This window comes from Saccopteryx bilineata, chromosome X (assembly GCF_036850765.1).
Source record: "Saccopteryx bilineata isolate mSacBil1 chromosome X, mSacBil1_pri_phased_curated, whole genome shotgun sequence".
NCBI classification, from domain to species: Eukaryota; Metazoa; Chordata; class Mammalia; order Chiroptera; family Emballonuridae; genus Saccopteryx; species Saccopteryx bilineata.
In genome coordinates, this window is record NC_089502.1 from 30,975,143 (window position 1) to 30,996,333 (window position 21,191).

The window sequence follows — 21,191 nt, forward strand, 5'->3', positions numbered from 1 at the left end:
CAAAACAAATGATGGAAAATGCAAATACCTACCTTGAACTCGCTGAAGTTTAGGCTTTGCAAATGCCATTGGCAAATTCAGAGGAATGTAATGTTCATGATTACAAATTGTTTGCAGGAATTCAAACTTGTATTCGGCCAGAACCTAAATGGAAATACATTATACATGAATGCACATTCAGTACGCATTTACTATTTTAATAATTAACTACAGAGCACTGACTTTCAAAACAGAGGTGGTTAGTAGGTTAAGCATATCTGGAGAGGTGACATGTGCAGAAAAGAATTAACATAACAGGTCCAAGACTGCTCCCCTCAAAAAGACCAGTGCCAGCCTGCTTACACTATCTGTACAAACAATGAGATTTATGCTGAACACCTGCTTTCTTTTCCTTCCCCAAACTCTGGAATCGGGACCAGCCTCCAATATACGAACTGCCCCCAATAACAACCCTAAACCCAGAGTCTCAGATGGGGTGCCTAGAACAGAAGAAATATTGTCCACACATGGCTCCACTTGCACTGCAGGAGAGAGGTGTGCTGTGTGGCCCTGCACAGGAGGAAGGGTGTGCTCAGGAAGCCTGAGCGCAGACTGCCAAAGACTCCACTTGATGTCTTTTTCCCTTATGTTCCCGCTGAGCATCCTTGCTGTGTCACTGTAATGAATCTTGGCTACGACTACGACTGTGTGTTGAGTCCTGTGAGTATTTCTACTAAACCAAACAAGTGGATGGTCTTGGGGGCTACCCAAAACACTATGCAATATTCCTTTCTTTGAGGTACAGCTCTACTCAAAGTACCCAAATGAAAAGAGCAGTTCCAAATCCTTCAGAGGACAATAAATGCCATCCTGTCTCACACTGTAATGTCTGAATTGTACCAGTTATGTCCTTATACCTTACCTTAGGATCTTTGGGGCTGAATCCAGATATATAGTCATTTATCAAATTGAAAACAAATCCTCTGTCCATTAGTGTCAAACAGCGCTATAGAAACCAAGTCAAAATGAACAATTAGCTGCAGATGTCTAAGTCTGTCAAGTATAAGTTATTTAAATTGTTTAATTTGTCCCACATCTACAGGATGACATTTTTTCTGTTTTACAGGCAAAATAACAGCTTTCAGAGCTTTAGATGTCTTTAAAGAAAGACAATTATTGTAGGAAGTGGAATGCAACTGTACAATGTTATAAATAAAATTAAATGTATGCCAGTATACAAATACACGTATCTATATATATACACATATCCATGCATGAACATATATACACATATACGCATATATGTAATGTATGCAGCTGCACTACCTCATTTTGGTCAACTCTTAAAGCTGAAAGTGAGGTGACAGTGGTCATTTAGCTATTGAAAGTGAAGACTGTCTATGTAAACATTTCAGATAGAAAATTAGGTTTCCCTTTGTGTCCTGTGAAGTCCTGGCTATTAAAGCATTTCACCTGTGTGCACCCATTCCCCGGGGTAAAGCTCTCACTGTCCGGCAGCTGAGTACCCGCAGTTAGCCTGTTTACCAGTGTTCAAGCCTCTAACTTTCCCATTCATCTAGTGCAGTGCAGGAGTCGGGAACTTTTTTGGCTGAGAGAGCCGTGAACGCCACATATTTTAAAATGTAATTCCGTGAGAGCCATACAACAACCAATGTACATTACGCATTATCCAATAAAAATTTGTTGTTGTCCCAGAAGACAGATGTGATTGACTCCAGCCACCCGCAACCATGAACATGAGCGGTAGGAAATGAATGGATTGTAATACATGAGAATGTTTTCTATTTTAATGTTATTATTATTTTTATTAAAGATTTGTCTGCGAGCCAGATGCAGCCATCAAAAGAGCCACGTCTGGCTCGCAAGCCATAGGTTCCCGACCCCTGATCCAGTGCTTCCAGATTAATCTCTAATTCCAAGCTCTAATCATGTCACCTTCCTTCCTAAAAGCTTTCAAGTGTTCCCTACTGCCTCTAATAAAATTTCATACTCCTTAACTTAGAATTCAGGGACACTCACAATCTTGTCCCTACCTACTTTCCAGTTTTATTTCACAGTGCAAGTCACCTAGTTATTAGCCCCTCAAAACGTACTGTGTAGTCCCACCTTGGGGTCTCTGCCCATGCCAGACCTAGCTAGAAATTCTATATCAATATCTACCTAATTCTTCCCATTCTTCAATATTCTGATGAAGTTCATCTTCCTTAACCACCTAGGTCCTTTGAAGTACTTTATTCTCACTGGCATGTATTTTACTTACTATTTCCCCATCTTTCACTTAGACAAGCCAATAGGAACTATCTCTCTTTTTTTGTGTGTGTGATAGAGACAGAGAAAGAGAGACAGAGAGAGGGACAGATAGGAACAGACAGGAAGGGAGAGATATAAGAAGCATCAACTCTTTGTTGCAACACTTTAGTTGTTCATTGATTGCTTTCTCATATGTGCCTTGACCGGAGCACTACAGCAGACTGAGTGACCCCTTGCTCAAGCCAGCGACCTTGGGTCCAAGCTGGTGAGCTTTGCTCAAACCAGATGAGCCTGCTCTCAAGCCAGCAACCTCAGGGTTTCAAACATGGGTCCTCTGTGTCCCAGTCCGACGCTCTATCCACTGTGCCACCACCTGGTCAGGCACTCTCTTTTTTTTTCATGTTCTTCATAGTGACTAGAATATTCTTGTGAAATACAAAGAACTCGATTTCTGATTAGCCAGCTGCCTGTATCTCACTTCTCATCTCTCCTTTCAGCTGCTACTGCCACTAGCCTTGGTCAGACCCTTATCATATGTCACCTCTTAGATGAATGAGGAAGCTTTTTATATTTATTCATTCACTCAACAAACATTTTGTGGATCTACTGTATTTGAGACAATGTATTACATTCTAGAGAAATACAAAGGTAAGACATGGTATTTACTCTTCTCACATGATAAAGACAGATAAATAATTGAAATACAACACAATAGGGTCCTGGCCGGTTAGCACAGTGGTAGAGCATTGGCCCAGTGTGTGGAAGTCCCAGGTTCAATTTCCGGCCAGGGCACACAGGAGAAATGCTCATCTGCTTCTCCACCCCTTCCCCTCTCTCTCTCTCTTTTTTTTTTTTACAGAGGAGAGGGAGAGACAGAGAGAGGAGAGACAGAGAGAGAGAGGGAGGAGGAGCTGGAAGCATCAACTTCCATATGTGCCTTGACCAGGCAAGCCCAGGGTTTCGAGCCGGCGACATCAGCATTTCCAGGTCGACACTTTATCCACTGCACCACCACAGGTCAGGTCCCCTCTCCTTTCTTTGTCTCTCTTTCCCTCCCACAGCCAAGGCTCCATCGGAGCAAAGTTGGCTCCATGGCCTCCACCTCAGGCACTAGAATGGCTCCAGGTGAAATGGAGCAACACTCCAGATGGGAAGAGCATCGCCCCCTAGTGAGCATACCGAGTAGATCCCTGTTGGGGCACATGCAGGAGTCTGTCTCTGCCTCCCTGCTTCTCACTTCAGAAAAATACAAAAAAATATAGGTAGAGCACAATAGGAAGTATATAAAGGACAGGTAAAACCAGTAGGGGTGATGGACGCTACACAGGAAAGGGAAGGAGGAGCTGAGCTTCTAAAGATGAATGGAGTATGCCAGGCAGATGGGGGGGGGTTATCTTCTAATTGGTTGTTTTGCCTCTAGTCTTTTCCTCACTTCTTCAATTATACCAGCAATAAAATTATCCTCCAAAAATATATATATTTTTTCCATCTGTGGTGGTACAGTGAATAAAATGTCAACTTAAAACACTGAGGTCGCCAGTTCGAAACCCTGGGCTTGCCCGATCAAGGCACATATGACAAGCAATCAATAAACAACTGAAGTGAAGAAACTGTGAATTGATAGTTCTCATTCCCTCCCCCTCCCCACTCTTCTCTCTGTAAAATCAAGAAATGAATCTTTAAAAAAAATCTTTCGTGACTGACCAGGTGGTGGCGCAGTGGATAGAGCGTCGGACTGGGATGCGGAGGACACAGGTTCGAGACCCTGAGGTTGCCAGCTTGAGTGTGGGCTCCTCTGGTTTGAGCAAGGCTCACCAGCTTGAGCCCAAGGTCGCTGGCTCGAGCAAGGGATCACTCGGTCTGCTGTAGCCCCCCAGTCAAGGCACATATGAGAAATCAATCAATGAACAACTAAGGAACTGCAACAAAGAATTGATGCTTCTCATCTCTCTCCCTTCCTGTCTGTCTGTCCCTATCTGTCCCTCTCTCTGTCTCTGCCACCAAAAATTTTAAAAAAAGGCTCCAGTTGCAATGGAGTAAGAGCCCCAAATGGGCGGCAGAGCATCACCTCCTAGTGGGCTTTCCGGATGGACCCCAGTCGGGGCACATGAGAGAGTCTGTCCCTGCCTCCCCTCCTCTCACTAAAAAAAAAAAAAAAAAAAAAAAAATCTTTCATGCTTCTCCATTGCATACGAATCAAAATCTAAATTCCTTAGCCTGATATGTAAGGCACCACGTGGCCTTTCCAGCTGTGACTACACACAGCCAAAACTCTGCACACGACTTTCTTCCTTATTCCTGAACAATTTCTGCATGTGCACACCTCATCTCTGCTCATGGGCCTCTACCTGCAACACCTTCAACCCTTGCCTTGGGGAATTATTCTTCTACTCTGTTCTTACTCTCTGGTTATGATCCCTCCCTTTCTTGTTTTCCTGTTGTATTTCTTTTTTTTTTCTCTTCTTGTTGTATTTCTTTTACACTTTCAATTTAACAGTCAACACACTTTATCTTGTATATGCATTTGAATGTGATTATAAAGATAGCCTTTTGCATCTCTGAACCCTCACATAGAAGTTAGACAAATGTTTGTTGACTTGAATTTAAGTAAATACTACTATTAAATCAATGATGTTCTAGTACTTTTTTAATAGAAAACTTCAAGTTTAAATTCCACTGAGATTTTACATTTCAGATAGCTTCATCTTGAGTTCACTTTTAAAAAGATATGTGAAAGTTTGGTTTTTAATATACAAAAAGTCTTATGTGATAGTGTTCAAATTTTATTTTTATTATGGCAAAGAGGTCTTATATCAGAAAATCATAGTCTAGAGATTTGAAACTTGACTGTGAGTTTTTAATATGAAAACAAGGGAAATGTTAGACATCTCAACTACCAGAATAGATTCTTGACCATCAGGTTCTTTTATTTTTAAACTCAGTGAGAGGAGGGGAGGCAGAGACAGACTCCTGCATGTAGCCAGATTGGGATCTACTCAGCAAGCCCATTAGGGAACACTGCTCTGCTCATCTGAGGAATTGCTCTATTGCTCAGTAACCAAGCTATTTTTAGCACCTGAGGTAGAGGCCATGGAGCCATCCTCAGTGCCCAGGGCCAACTCACTCTACTCAAGCCATGGTTGTAGAAGGAGGAGGAGAAAGAGAGAGAAGTGAGAGGTGGAGGGGAGAGGGAAGGGTAGAGAAGCAGATGGGTGCTTCTCCATGTTTCTCCTGTGTGCCCTGACCAGGAACCGAACCTGGGACACCTACACACCGGGCCAATGCTCTACCATTGAGCCAACCGGCCAGAGCCAACCATCAGGTTCTAAGTGTAAGGTTGATACATGATGAAGAGTTATGATGACAGTGGGAGTGGAAAGAAGCGAGGTCAAAATTAAGTGTGTCACAAATTCATGTCTCTTCTCTGCAACAAATCAAATAGCATTGTTACCTACTTTATAGCACAGCAGTCTAGTATTGCCCCTTACATTCTGATCATGAAAAAATATAACAACGAAAGCATTATTTTCCATAACCATAAAAGTTTCTGGTATCTCTCAAACAAAATAATCTTACTGCCTAAAATTAACAATTTGTATCTACGTGCATTAGCAACATGTAGACTGTGGTTACAACGTAAATGGGTTGCTTTAATTCAAGAGCTGTAAGTTCAAATGGCCAACATGGGTCAGAGGAGTGATGTGAATGCATAAAGAGAGCAAGGGTAGCTATGCAGTGGTGGGAGTTTTGGCAACCTATCAAAGGCACTCAATATACATGAAAAAACCTTCATGTGAAACAAGTAAAACATGCCTCTGGCTAAGGCACCTGTGTGAGACCTCTGCTTTAATTAATTAGGCATTTTAGCAGGAGAGAAAAAAAATCAAACTTTGGCTGTTTAAACTAATCAATTCACTTACAAGTTTCTCCAGCAGCTTATAAAGACCTGCTGAATCTCTAGAAATTAAGCAATTTTTTTTTTTGGCTTTAAAGACAATGTTGGTGAAGAAAAATTCTTACCATGTTCTGGCTGCCTTTAACTTACCTTCAGGAAGCTAGCCAAACTATAATTAACATTTCTGGACTCTTCAGGAATCTCTGCATAGCGAATAGTCACATGGGGAATTATTGCGAGAAGCAGGGAATGTAAGACATGATGATATGCCTCGGGAAATCTCTGGCCTCTGGGAAGCTTAAATTAAATAAGCATAGAAAAAAGGCAGAGTTGTAAAAGGTCTACATCAATTACCATTTTTTCTATGTACATTCTACGTATCAATGTACTTTTTTTTTCCCCTGGAGTATAATTTTCTCCCAACTTAAAATTGACAAATTTTACATAATCATAGGAATGATCTGGACCTCTTATAACTGGCTGGAGCCATCAACAAGAGTAGGTCAGTCTGACCCAACTTTAGAATCATGTCCCTCAGAAGCAGACACATCTCAGGTTTTATTCCATTTTTTTCTCCTGACACAAAAAATATAGGTGCATCCACACAAATGGCAGTAAACCGTTTCTCTGAAAATTATAAATAAATGATAAATATGAAGTAAATATATATTTTTTAATTTTACAAGTGTTGGCTTTACAATTTGTATAATAAAAAAATTCTTTATACCTTAAAACAGTTTGAAAACACAACTATATTCCAGAAACATAAAAACTGCATATAGTATTTTTCACCTTGTACATGCCTTAGTCAGGGGTCCCCAAACTTTTTACACAGGGGGCCAGTTCACTGTCCCTCAAACCACTGGAGGGCCGCCACATACAGTGCTCCTCTCACTGACCACCAATGAAAGAGGTGCCCCTTCCGGAAGTGCGGCGGGGGGGGGGGGGCGGATAAATGGCCTCAGGGGGCCACATGCGGCCTGCGGGCTGTAGTTTGGGGACGCCTGCCTTAGACCTTTCTAAAAGAAAGGTTGTTTCTGATTTGGTACTTCTTCTACCAAATGAATATTTTCAGCACAGACATTTATAAACCATAAGAAAAACGGAAAGTTTCAAAGATAATGCATTTTACATAGCAAGTGACTAATATGAAAGCATGTACGTGGAAAAGCCATTTAAGATTAGACTTTAAAAACATGAACTGTCAATGTCAGATCTCAGATTTATGCACTACATTTTTAAAAATTATTATAGGATTACTGACTATATTCCCTCTGCTGTACTTTACAGCCCATCACTATTCTGTAACAACCAATTTATATTTCTTCATCTCTTCACCTTTTTCACCTAGTACCCCAACCCACCTCCCCTCTGGCAACCATCAGTCTGTTCTCTATATCTGTGAGTCTGTTTCTATTTTGTTTGTTTTCTTATATTGTTCATTAGATTCCACATATAAGTAAAATCATATGGTATTTGTCTTTCTCTGTCTGAGTTATTTCACTGAGCACAGTATACTCTAGGTCCATCCAAGCTTTTGCAAATGGTTAAGATTTTATTCTTTTCATGGCCATGTAGTATTCCATTGTATATTTGTATCACTACTTCTCTATTGATGGGCCCTTGGGATGCTTCCAGATCTTAGCTATTATAAACAACATTGCAATCAACATATGGGGTGCATATATTCTTTCTAATTAGTGTTGTGGGTTTTTTCAGATATATTCCCAGAAGTGAAATTGCTGGGTCATTCAGACCTATGGAGTTTTTTGAGAAAACCTCCATACTGTTTTCCTTAGTGGATATGCAATATATTTTTAAAGCAAAATTGAGAAAGCAAAGGGTTAAGAGCCGTTAAATATAAAAGAGGTTTTGCATGTCATGACTACCTGTGACTATAAATAGCCTTTTTTTATCTATGTTAAGTATTACTTTAAGCCTGCTTACCTTGATTTTATTCTCTTCCAACAAGTATGTGGCCATAGACTTTGCAATGATTTCAAAGAAAAACCATGAGTACTAAAATAAATAAAAAAATAAAATTAATCCTTAATAGTTACCCAAATCTTGGAAGCTTAGAAAGTTTAACAAATCCATACAGATCATATAGATGTTATATCTAACTTTAATAACATTTTAAATTGATCTCACCCAGAACTCAAACTATACACACACACACACACACACACACACACACACACATATATGCAAATCATCTTTGACAAAGGAACTAAAAACACACAATGGAGAAAACAAAGCCTCTTCAATAAATGGTGCTGAGAAAATAAGCCACATGGAAAGAGTGAAACTTGATTACACTTTGTTCCAATGTACAAAATTTAATTCAAGATGGATCAAAGACCTAAACATATGATCTGAAACAGTAATTTACATAGAAGAAAACATAGGTACTAAGCTCATGGACCTTGGCAGTAGAGAACATTTTATGAATCTGACGCCAAAGCAAAAGAAGTAAAGGCAAAAATAAATGATTGAGACTATGTCAAACTAAAAAGCTTCTGCACAGCAAAACAAAAAGACAGCCAACCAAATGGGAGATGATATTCACAAACAACAGCTCTGACAAGGGGTTAATATCTAAAATATATAAAGAACTAAAAAAACTCAACAACCAACAAGCAAACAATCCAATTTAAAAATGAGGAGAAGACCTAAACAGACACTTCTCTCATGAAGACATACAAACAACAAATCGATGTACGAAAAGATGTTAATTTTTGCTATTAGAGAAATGCAAATGTCAAAACTACAATGAACCTGACTGGTGGTGGTGCAGTGGATGGAATGTCGACCTGGGATGCTGAGGTCCCAGGTTCAAAACCCTGAGATCACTCACTAGCTTAAGCATGGGGGTGCCAGCTTGAGGGTGGGATTATCGACATGATTCCAAGGTCACTGGCTTGAGTCCAAGGTTGCTGGCTTGAAGAAGGGTCACTGACTGGAGCCCCCCAGCCAAGGCACGTATGAGAAGCAATCAATGAACAACTAAAGTGACACAACTATGAGTTGATGCTTCTCATCTCTCTCTCTCTCTATCTCTCTCTCTCTCTCTCCCTCTCTCTCTCAAAAAACAAAACAAAACAAAAAATCCCCCCAAAAAACTATAATGGGATACCTCCTCACACCTACTAGATTGGCTGTTATTAACAAGACAGGTAATAACAAATGTTGGAGGGGCTGTGGAGAAAAAGGAACCCTCATTCACTGCTGGTGAGAATGTAAATTATTATAGCCATTATGGAAGAAAGTATGGTGGTTCCTCAAAAAATTAAGAATAGAGCTACCATATGACTCAACAATCCTTCTACTGGTTATTTACTCAAAAAGTTCAAAAACATTTGTGCGTAAAGACATATGTATACCCATGTTCATCACAGCATTTTTTCCTTCTTTTTCAAACAAGAGGAGGGGAGATACAGAGACAGACTCCCACATGCACCTTGACCAGGATCCACTCGGCAAGCCCTGTCTGGGGCCAATGCTCTGGTCATCTGGAGCCATCCTCGCAACTAAGCTATTTTTAACACCTGAGGCAGAAGCTCCTTGGAGCCATGGGGCCAATGCACTTGAATAGAGCCACAGCTGCAGGAGGGAAAAGATAGGGAGAGGGGGGGGAGGAGGAAGAGGAAGGGTGGAGAAGTAGATGGTCAGTTCTCCTGTGTGCCCTGACTGGGAATTGAACCTGGGACATCCACATGCTGAGTTGACGCTCTACCATTGAGCCAACTGGCCAGGGCCTCATCACAGCATTATTCACAGTGGCTAAGACATAGAAACAACCAAAATGTTCCTCAATAGAGAATTGGATAAAGAAAATGTGGTACACATACACAATGGAATACTACTCAGCCATAAGAAATAATGACATAGTGTCATTCACAACAACATGTATGGACCTTGAGAACATTATACTAAGTGAAATTAGTAAATCAGAAAAAGTTAAGAACTGTATGATTTCACACATAGGTGGGATATAAAACTGAGACTCATGGGTATAGACAAATATGAAGTGGGGCCCTGGCCTGTTGGCTCAGTGGTAGAGTGTCGGCCTGGCTTGTGGATATCCTGGTTCGATTCACAGCCAGAGCTCATAGGAGAAGCGACCATCTGCCTCTCCACCCTTTCCCCTCCTCCTCTTCTCCCCCCCCCCCCCCCCGCTATAGCCATGGTTGGACTGGTTCGAGAGAGTTGGCCTGAGATGCTGAAGATGACTCCTGAAGCCTCTGCCTCAGGTACTAAAAGTAGTTTGGTTTCTGTGAAATGGCCCCAGATGGGCACAGCACCACTAGTAGGGGGATTGCCGGGTGGATCTTGGTCAGGGTGCATATAGGAGTTTGTTTCTGAGCACCCTCCTCTCACTTAAAAAAAAATAAAAAGTAAAGCAGTTATCAGAGGGAGGGACTATGGGAGGGGAATAAAGAGGGATAAATATATAGTGATGGAAAATGACTTGACTTTGTGTGATGTGCACACAATGCAATCAACTGTTCAAATGCTATAGAGATGTTTACCTGAAACTTATGCATTCTTCTTGATCAATGTCACCCCATTAAATTTAATTTCTAAATAAAAATAAAGTGACCTCAATTCACAATCAAAGTTTCACAGACAACTTCAAATAATATTGGCAGAAAGGTAATGTTGTACCTCAGAGTCAACTGTGATGTACAAAGGGCTTTTGGTAAGAATGCCTAGAGGAAAGGGATGTTTTAGCACTGATATTGTTTTGAATTCCTTATACGTGGTGATAAAAGAAAACAAACTTATTTTATTAATGCTTTTAAATTCTCTGTAGACCATAAATCTCATGACCGCCTGTACCCAGTGGGGGACCCAACCCTCCCTTGGCACAACGCTGGGGCTAGCTCATGTAGCATAGATGGGGGCCTACATACTGGAATTTATTTTATTTATTTATTTATTTATTTTTATTTTTCTGAAGCTGGAAATGGGGAGGCAGTCAGACAGACTCCCGCATGCGCCCGACCGGGATCCACCCGGCACACCCACCAGGGGACGATGCTCTACCCATCCGGGGCGTCGCTCTGCCGCAACCAGAGCCACTCTAGCGCCTGGGGCAGAGGCCAAGGAGCCATCCCCAGCGCCCGGGCCATCTTTGCTCCAATGGAGCCTTGGCTGCGGGAGAGGAAGAGAGAGACAGAGAGGAAGGAGGGGGGAAGGGGTGGAGAAGCAGATGGGCACCTCTCCTGTGTGCCCTGGCCGGGAATCAAACCCAGGACTTCCGCACGCCAGGCCGACGCTCTACCACCGAGCCAACCGGCCAGGGCCTACATACTGTAATTTAAAGGGTACAGAGAAGCTTCAAGCAGACATATCTTAAGATACCTAAAATGAAATTCTACCATTAACAATAGAAATTGTAAAACTAATGACAATAAGAGCCACTATCTGTGTGCCTACTCTGCAAGAAACAATGTCTTTAATTATATATTAGAAATAAAGGATTGAGGCTCAGAGATGCTAAACAACAGCCCCAGGTCAGAGAACTATTAAGTGGTAGACACAGGATTCCAACCCAGGTGTACCCAATCCCAGATTTTTCCGATTACACATTGGACAGAGGGCGGGAGGGTGGGGAGGATGAAGAGAATGAAATTCTGGAGAACATGTGGAAAAGGATGTGCTGTATGGTCATCATGACGAGGAAAGTGATGGTCATGTGAGAAAATGACGACCAACTAGAACTAAAATGGGAGGGCATCTCTTGCTGCCCCTTTTCCCTGTTGTGTCCTGTATTCTTACCTTTAGCAGTTTGTTTATTGTTAAGAAGTCTGCAGACTGTTTCAATATTGCTATCATCGTAGTGGCCAGAGTTTCATGGATTAGCTGGGCCTGAGGAGCACTTGGTTTTTCAGGTCGGAAGCTATACTATAAATAAAGAAAATGAACCGTAAGACAAAATTCTCACACAAAATCAACTTCTCAGAAAGCAAGCTTACTCCACAAACCTTTATGAAGGATCTCAGATAATTATCCAAGCTTTCTTCATGACACTTCGATACGATATGTAAAAGAACCCTGAAACAACATTCACAGAAGTCAGCATGTCAGGCTACAATTAATTACCATAGTTTGCTTGTTAGATAAGTCCACCACATCTAACCCTAAATATTCCTATCAGTGCCTGAATAATTAAAGGTGAGGGGATTGCATAAGACGTAACGGTAGTTTGGGTGACAAAAGATTTCTGCATCTAATATGCTAAGGGCCTTGTAAAATATGATCCCTAGATCAAAAGCGCATATTTTATTTTGGCAACCCAGATGTTTCATCTCTTTTCTAAATCTCTGTATATGTTTGAAGTAGAGTCCTGGCTACTACCTAGTAAAGACATCGAGTAAGGTAAATACTGAAATCCCCTCTAGTGAGAAGAAAACAAAAAAGAAAGTGAGAAGCATGTCAACAGACAGGGAAAGCGGGAAGGGAGAGAGAGGACAGGTATAATGACATGAACTAAAACTGGGATTAAATATAAAAGTCACTGGAAGCTGTCAAGTGAAGAGGTGAGCAGTGGTCCTCACACTTCGGCATGCATCAGAATCCCGAGGGCAGACTGCTCGGCCTCCCTCCCAGAGTGTCTGCCTTTTCAGGTCTGGAGCGAGGCTCAATCATTAGCATTTTAAATAAGCTCCCAGGTGATACTGATGCTGCTGGTCCTGGAACTACATTTTCAGAACCCTTGAGCTAATGCTTCTTAAATTTCCAACCAGACTATCCACCACAGCAAGCGGAAGAGAGCAAACAGTATGTGTCGGTATAGAGAGCTTGAGCCCTGAGGGTGGCAACAGCAGAAGCAGAAACATCCAGCATTGGGCTTCTGGTTTGGTTTGGTTTTGAAGTCTCTTGTTTTAATTTCAAAATTCAGGTTCATTTTGTGTTCTACTCTACAATATATCCATATTTGTTTCATAGAAAAATAACCTCCCCTTATCCTTTCAAGTAAAAAATTGAGGGCTCAGGGCCACTCTGTTCAATTTATGAGAGCCACAAGCCACAAGCGGCTATATGAATTTAAATGGAATACAATTAAAAATTCAGTTGGTCAATTACACTAGCCACATTGCAAGTGCTCAATAGCTAAATGTGGCCAATGGCTACCATACTGGATAGCACAAGTGTAGCAGTACCTTTCCATTACTGGAGAAAGTTCTATTGGATAACACTGGTCAAGGACAATGGTTCTCAAACTCTTAGCATTATGGAATCACTTGGGAAACTAAAAACATATTAATCCTGAGTTATACCGCCATAGATTCTGGTTTAATTCAGATGAAGTGTGGTCTGGCAGAGGAATTTTTACAAGCTCCCCAGGCGACTCTAATATGCAGTAAAGTGTTAGCACGCATGCTCAAATAAAACACAGTAAGTTTATCCTGTGGCTCAGGGCACCATTTATCACTGGGGATATAAGTCCCCCAGTCTGAGAAGCATGAAACTAAAGAAAAGTGATATTAAATTTCTGATTTTCAGGTTGTTATTTGGAAGATCAATTCATATTTAAAATTAAAAAAAAAATGCAAAAGGAAACCAAACTTGCTTCTTTGAATTACAACACCGAAACTCACATGGTGCAGTTGATAGGAACGTCATCTTCATGGGTCATATTTGTGAGAACTCGGAAGAGTTGCATAAGAATTACAGGTAGAAACTGTATCATGACTTGGATCTCCATGGCATGCAAACACTAAAATAAGTCATTATTAGTTATGAAAACAAACAGAAATATGATATAACTTGCAAATGTAAAACAACAAAAAATTAAGTAATGAGAAATACAGTCACTAGAACATAATATGCTCATTTAAATGTGAGCTTCTTGGAACAGGGGACTTTCTTAATTACTCTATCTGCACCTCTATTTTGGCACTTAGATCTTGTTAGTATTACTATTTAATATGAAATGCTTTACTGAAGATAACAAGTGTAACTGAGATAAACAGGTTTTGGAATAAAGACAATTGCATCCTGGTAAATCAACACTCAACTGAGAGTCCATGTGTCTGGAGGTACCAGAGATGCCTACCAGCCCCCAGCACTCTGTGTTTTACAAGGGAAAGTGAGCCATCACTTAACCTGGTGAGAAGTGGGATTCAATAAAGGATGTTTCTATATATAGTGGCTTTACACTGGCACCATTTACAAAACGAAGGTAGCTGTGCATTCTAACACCCTCATAATACAGTGTGTCCGTAAAGTCATGGTGCACTTTTGACCGGTCACAGGAATGCAACAAAAGATGATAGAAATGTGAAATCTGCACCAAATAAAGGAAAGCCCTCCCAGTTTCTGTAGGATGATGTAGCAGCATGTGCACATGTGCAGATGATGACGTAACACTGTGTATACAGCGGAGCAGCCCACGGCCATGCCAGTCCAGATGTGGACGGTACAGAGGAAAGTTCAGTGCATTCTGTGGCTCACTAAATTCGAATCCTGTGACCAAAGTGCAACATGAATATCGGCACGTTGATAACGAAGTTCCATCACTTAGGAATAACATTACTCGGTGGGATAAGCAGTTGAAGGAAACCGGCAGTTTGGTGGAGAAACCCTGTTCTGGTAGGCCATCAGTCAGTGACGAGTCTGTGGAGGCTATACGGGATAGCTACCTAAGGAGCCCTAAAAAATCTGTGTGTGAGCCCACATCGAACTGCACTGAATAGGTATGAAACTGGGAGGGTTTTCCTTTTATTTGGTGCAGATTTCACATTTCTATTGTCTTTGTTGCTTTCCTGTGAACGGTCAAAAGTGCATCATGACTTTACGGACACACTGTACATTTCTTCAAAGTGCTAGCATTCTGTCTCTAGAGACTGGTGTCTTAACATCAAAAAGAAGAAATGTGTTCACATATATCCAGAAATGATACATGCAGCAAAATTTGTAAAATTTTTCTTATTCCTTCCTTTTTCTCCACATTTATTCATTCACTCACTCATTTAAGCAATCAGCCTACCAAATATTGCAAAGAAATCTCACTGAGTGCTACATCAAGTCAATGTTTAGTGCCATGGGAAATTCTGTGATGAGAAGACAAGCCTCTGTGCCTAAGGAACTCGATATCTCTCTTTCAGTCTCCCTGATTTTTGCTGCATCTGCCCACCCTTATTCTAACCATCCCTTTTCAGGACACTATCATCTATATCTGAGTCCCCTCAACAGTGACCTCTTAGATCTCTGTGCAATGTCTCTTCAATCAAATGCATAAGGCAAGATATTGAACTCAAGGAACCCATGGTTTATCTTTCAAGTTTTTCCTTCTTTCCTCTGCCTCTATTAACCTTACTACCATCATCCTTTTTCATGACCTTCTAATCTATAACCAAAATAGACTAATAATTTTCCAGTAGGGTCTCTGTACAATTTTTAAAAGATTTTATTAATTGATTTGAGAGAGAGAGAAGGGGGTAGGAATGGGAAGCATCAACTCATACTAGTTGCTTCTTGTGCCTTTAAATGGGCAAGCCCAGGGTTTCAAACAGGTGTTCTCAGCATCCCAGGTTGATGCTTTATCTACTTCGCCACCACAGGTCAGGCTGTACAGTTTCTCTCTGATCACTATACACTTAACTCTCATTTCCAAACGAATCTTCCTCAAATACTGATTATATTACGCTAGATGATTCCAAGATTTTTTTTCTGCCTCCCCGTTATTTTTTTTCTGCCTCCCCGTTATCAAGGGCAGCAGGTCTCAATCCGTGGCCACCCTGCCCCCTGCAGGACATCCAAGAATGTCTGAAGACATTTTGGATTCTCACAACTTTGAAAGGGTGCTACTGACATCTAGTGGGTAGAGGCCAGGGATGCTGCTAAACACCCTGCAATGCGCAGGACAGCCTATTACAACAAAGAATTATCCTGCCCAAAATGTCAATAGTGCCAAGGTTGAGAAACTCTGACCTAGGATATTAAGTCCAAGTTACATAAGACCCAACCTGCAGTTTTAGCTGTAACACTCATCATTTTTCACAAGACCACACTGGTGGTGTCTTTACTGATCCTTGCACACATGTATCACATGCATTCCTACTTTTGTGCATTTATTCACAGATTTTAGCCAAACTTTGGCCACCCTTCTGAGTCAAGTTCAAAGCCGCACTTCAATGAAGCCATTCATTCACTCATTTCCAAGGCACACTGACTGAGTCTCCAATTGCCAAGCACGTTTAAAACACATCGTTCCTACCATCAAGCCAGGCCCAGTCTATGGTGGAAAAGGGCATGGAACTAAGTCCCTGCAATACAAATGATGAACAGTTCAAGAGTGGTGTGTGCAAATGCACACAGGAAGAAACCACTGATTCTGCAAGTGGGCAGAGAATGTCCGAGAGCAGGAAGTTTAAAGGATAAGCCGGATAATGTACGAGAGAACAGAGACGGACATTGCATGAAGAATTCATCTCCCTGCACCACTGCTGCTCCTCAAGAGAGCAGCCAGTGTTCTTTATAAAAGGCATATTATGCCATTTCAAAGCCATTTTCTCCTGGGAGGGGGGGGGCATGAACAAAAAGCTGTCAAGGGCTTCCCATGCCTACAACTCTCTGCCCAGCTCTCCAAATTCATCTCATGCAATACCTTTCCCTCGCTGCTCACTATGCTCTGACTACACTTTTTTTTCTTTCCTTGTCCTTTAAGCGTGCCATCACAGTGGATTACACCTGCTACAATGTCCAGTTATCCTTTTACACAGTCTTATCACATGCTTGTCTTCCTCTCATTAGTCTCTTCTCAGCTTAACAAGTCATCTCAGAAAGGCCTTCCCCAACAGCTCTATCGAGAAGCTCTCCTTGGTCACGTGAGATCCCATTAACCTGTTCTATTTTCTCCGGAGCACTCATTTCTATCTAAAATTACTTACTCGGTTATTAGCTCTCTACCCCAGCTACCGCAGGTATGTTGTCGGAACTATTCCCTGTTATATTACCAGCACCTGTACACTATCTGGTCCTTAGTAGGTGCTTAACACTTGGTGAATAACTAAATAAGTGAATAATATCAGGAACCAAAGGGTAAGGTAAAGATGGGAGTCTCTTGTGTTGGTGGTTCCTCAGTTCACTGAAGCCTTTGCACTTACACCCTGTATCCCATGTATGACATGTCATCACATAATGCTCTGGACTATCGTTTGTACTGCTGACTTCTGCCACTTAACCTACGTGCTACTGTCTCTCCAATCAGGGAGTAAGATCCCTATGGACATGACCCTAAGTTATTCTTCTTCGCAGCCCACGGTATCAAGGGAAATAGTACATCCATAATAAGAGCTGAACAAATAGTTGTTAAATAATGAAACAGTGTCATTTATGGGGACAGTAAATGACAAGGCTTGGTGAAAGAACAAGACACTAGGAGTTAAGAGACACGTGTCACAGTTTTGGCTCAGCTCAGCTCCACTACTAACCAGCTGAATGGCCATAGTAAGTCATCTTTCATCTAAAAAAAATCTTAGCTCTGGCCAGGTAGCTCAGTTGGTTAGAGGGTTGACCTGATACACCCAGGTTGCACGTTGCATCCTCGGTCAGAGCACATACAAGAGTCAACCAATGAATGCATAAATAAGTGGAACAAAAAATTAATGTTTATCTTTCTCTGTCCCTTCCTCACTCTCTAAAATTAATTTTTAAAACTCTCATTTGGAAAAAAATCTTCAAAATTTCCTTCAGCACTAACAAACACTCGAGAGGTGGTGGGCCATTTCTGTAACCACATGGCATTTCACTCACTGCCACTAGAGGGCGAACGTAAGTCACAAATGTCAGAAATTTCATATTCTTAAAAATACAAGCATGGGTACTTACTTCTTTCCATTTCTAAATAAATAAAAATTAAAAAAGAATACTAGTACACAAAAATGATGTCCTGTTCCATTAAACTCTGTTAGAACCTTTACAAAGTTTCCCCACTGGAGAAAACATCAAAGATCTTAACAAAGAATTCACTCATTCACAGAGCTCGAGTTCTAAACATTACCTGAGGGGAAGATTTGAAATTTCGATGACTATACTTTTTAATGGTAATTAAGAAAATAGCCATGATTTATCAACTATCTCCCTACTTCTACCCTTCTGACATTATATTTTTATATGACAGATAGAACAATACTTTAAAAGCCAAAGTCACAGGCTGTCACTCCTCTGTTCAAAGCCCTGCAAGGCTTCCCATTTCATTCAGGGTATAATTCAAACTCCTCATCGTGGCTTATGAAACTGTACCTAACCAGTGCCCCTGCTTCCTTTCCAGTGTGACATCGTATCACTGTGGGCCAGCCACAGTGGACTTCCTGCTGTCCCCTGATGCACTGAGCAAGCCCCTTGGGGCCTCTGTACTTGCTGTGCCTGGCTCTCACCAAGAAATCCAGAGCTGATGCCCTCATTTTCTTTAGGTCTCTGTCAAATGTCATTTTACCAGAGAGATCTTCCCTGACACTTTCCCTTAAAGAGGGACCTATTATCACCCTTTATAGTCCTTCACTATGTTTTGGTTTTCTTTATAGCATGCATTACTACCAGACACAACGTATATATACAATGCGCACAAAAACTGCGGGATTATTTCAAAACAAATATGAAGCTATAAAATATCCCCTAATTTTTGTGAGCAGTATATGTTCATTTGCTTCCACAAGAAAGCAAGCTCCTTGACAACAGGGACTCTGTTTTATCCACTTACATTCTCAATGCTTAGAACATGCCTGGCCCACAGGAAGCACTTAAGAAATAAGTGCAGCATAAATGATTACTATATAGCAGACAGATCCCCTTTATCATGCTTCGACCTCACAACCACCCCGGGAGTTGGTGTTATTGTTATCTCTATGTGACAGATGAAGGAAAAAGTGCTTGGAGAGGTGAAATAACTTGGCCAGGGTCAACCACTGAGCTAGTAAGTCACCGATCTGGGACACAAACTCAGTCTATGATTCCGGAAGCCATCTGTGTTACCTCACATCATACCACCTCTCTAAAACGGATTGCACATCTTCATTTCCTGAGACTATCACTAAGGAGTAACATAGGTCCCCAAGGGAAATCCTGTAGAGGCTTCATTTAAAAATCAAAATTCCTCAGACTGGCCACGGCTAACCTAGGAAGGGAGCAGCCAGGGAACAGAGTCCCTCTCAGCTATGTCTTAGGACGTGAGCTTCAGTCCTAGCATCTTAAATGAAGTCTTGGGTTCTCCATACATTCGGCAAATATGGTACGTCTGAAGACTCCTGTGCAACACGCAGGAACTAGGTTTTTTTAGATGATGGTAGTCTTTCATGCCTGGACACGAGAACCATTTCACATTTTATCCCAAAGCAAAATGATTCCAGTTCTCCTGGCCCCTTTCCACACAGTGTGCTCCACCTCTCCTGGGCAGTTAGCAGGAAGGGGAAAGAACTGAAAAATCCATTTCTGGAACCGCAATAAACACTGTCATGAGACTTTCCCAAAATATGCTACGGAATTCTGCCTATAACATTTTCTTCCTAATGTAGCAACTCTGCTTCTAAATAGCCACTTGGTGGAAAAGTATATAACAGAAAGTGTTCTCTGGGGGATACACTGCCGAAAGTATCTTAAAGTGTTAGTTTGATTTTCCACCCCGCATCAAACTGTGGCAACAGAAAGACATCAAAAAGAAACCTTTCACACAAAGCTGCTGTTCATTTACCTTTAAATATTTAATAAGCTCCCCTGGAACTTCTTTCAAGCCCGACTGAATCAGCTGGCAATGATGGAAGAATTTGTGCACATGTAGATCCTGGAAAACAGATGGACACAGCCATATGAAATTTGATTCATTACCCTCAAATGCAATCTCTGCCTTCTCCTCCTTCCTGCATCTTGCAAACCCTATGTATATCCAGGCGTTCTGATGCCCACACACAGCAGCTGCAGCTACCAACATGTGTGTCCGTGTCTCATGGGCCCGCTGACCATCACACAAAGCAGCAAGACCAGGGAAGTTCAGCACGTACCTGAACACATCAGACTGGCCACAATTTATGCCCAACTAATCAACATTCAATTCATTCTTTGTTGACTGGTAGTATGTCTCAGAAATTGGGCTGCTTCTATATTTTAATGAAATGAGCAGGAAGAGAAGTTGGAATTGACAGGTGAAGCAAAGACAGCTGCAGGGGTTAACAAAACCATAGCCTCAGGGCCTGACCAGGTGGTGGCGCAGTGGATAGAGTGTCGGACTGGGATGCAGAGGACCCAGGTTCGAGACCCCAAGGTTGCCAGCTTGAGCGCAGGCTCATCTGGTTTGAGCAAAGCTCACCAGCTTGGACCCAAGGTCGCTGACTCCAGCAGGGGGTTACTCGGTCTGCTGAAGGTCCGCAGGCAAGGCACATGTGAGAGAGCAATCAATGAACAACTAAGGTGTTGCAACGCGCAACGAGAAAAACTAATCATTGATGCTTCTCATCTCTCCGTTCCTGTCTGTCTGTCCCTATCTATCCCTCTCTCTGACTCTCTCTCTGTCCCTGTAAACACACACACACACCATAGCCTCAGGCACTCAGTGCCCAATCTCCCATGGCACTGCACCAGCCAGTGAGTCCAGCTGTCCTCTATGGAATTTATATACACTAGACAGCACAGAGTAGATCAGGAACTGGAATGAAATTTGGATTTTTGACCTGCTTCCACTAATTATTTCTTGTGTGACCCTGAGTAAAGCATCTAACCTGACTGAGCCAGTTTCTCCAACCATAAAATGCTGGTGTGGGCACAGGAAAGTGAGAAGGATCTTGAAGGCCACATCAAGCAGCATGGATTTCACCTTCTTCAGCCCCGATTTTCAAACTGTGCCTGAGGCTTGCCACAGACATTGACTATAATTTCATGGGTACTGAGTCTAAGAGTCAACTGTAGTAGCTAGCCACCCATGATCCACTGACTTCAAATTAGTGCTCAACTCCAGTCTAACCAGGAGAAAAGCATCAGACAAATCCCAACAGAAGAGCACCTACAAAATATCTACAAGATACCAGTAACGCCTGAGAACTGACAA

The 21,191-nt window shown here is 41.7% G+C and overlaps 1 protein-coding gene across 2 annotated transcripts in view; it reads right to left on the reverse strand.

Moving 5' to 3' along the window:
• Window positions 1–21,191, reverse strand: part of DOCK11 (dedicator of cytokinesis 11) — a 233,465-nt gene that overhangs the window by 95,615 nt on the left and 116,659 nt on the right. For both annotated transcript variants that reach the window (XM_066249156.1, XM_066249155.1), the window contains exons 23-30: window positions 19,845–19,934; window positions 13,753–13,871; window positions 12,136–12,205; window positions 11,930–12,055; window positions 8,093–8,164; window positions 6,296–6,442; window positions 902–985; window positions 33–144 (exon numbers count right to left, since the gene is read on the reverse strand). In XM_066249156.1, coding sequence (XP_066105253.1) covers window positions 33–144; window positions 902–985; window positions 6,296–6,442; window positions 8,093–8,164; window positions 11,930–12,055; window positions 12,136–12,205; window positions 13,753–13,871; window positions 19,845–19,934 — 820 coding nt within the window. The remainder of the gene's footprint in view (window positions 1–32; window positions 145–901; window positions 986–6,295; window positions 6,443–8,092; window positions 8,165–11,929; window positions 12,056–12,135; window positions 12,206–13,752; window positions 13,872–19,844; window positions 19,935–21,191) is intronic.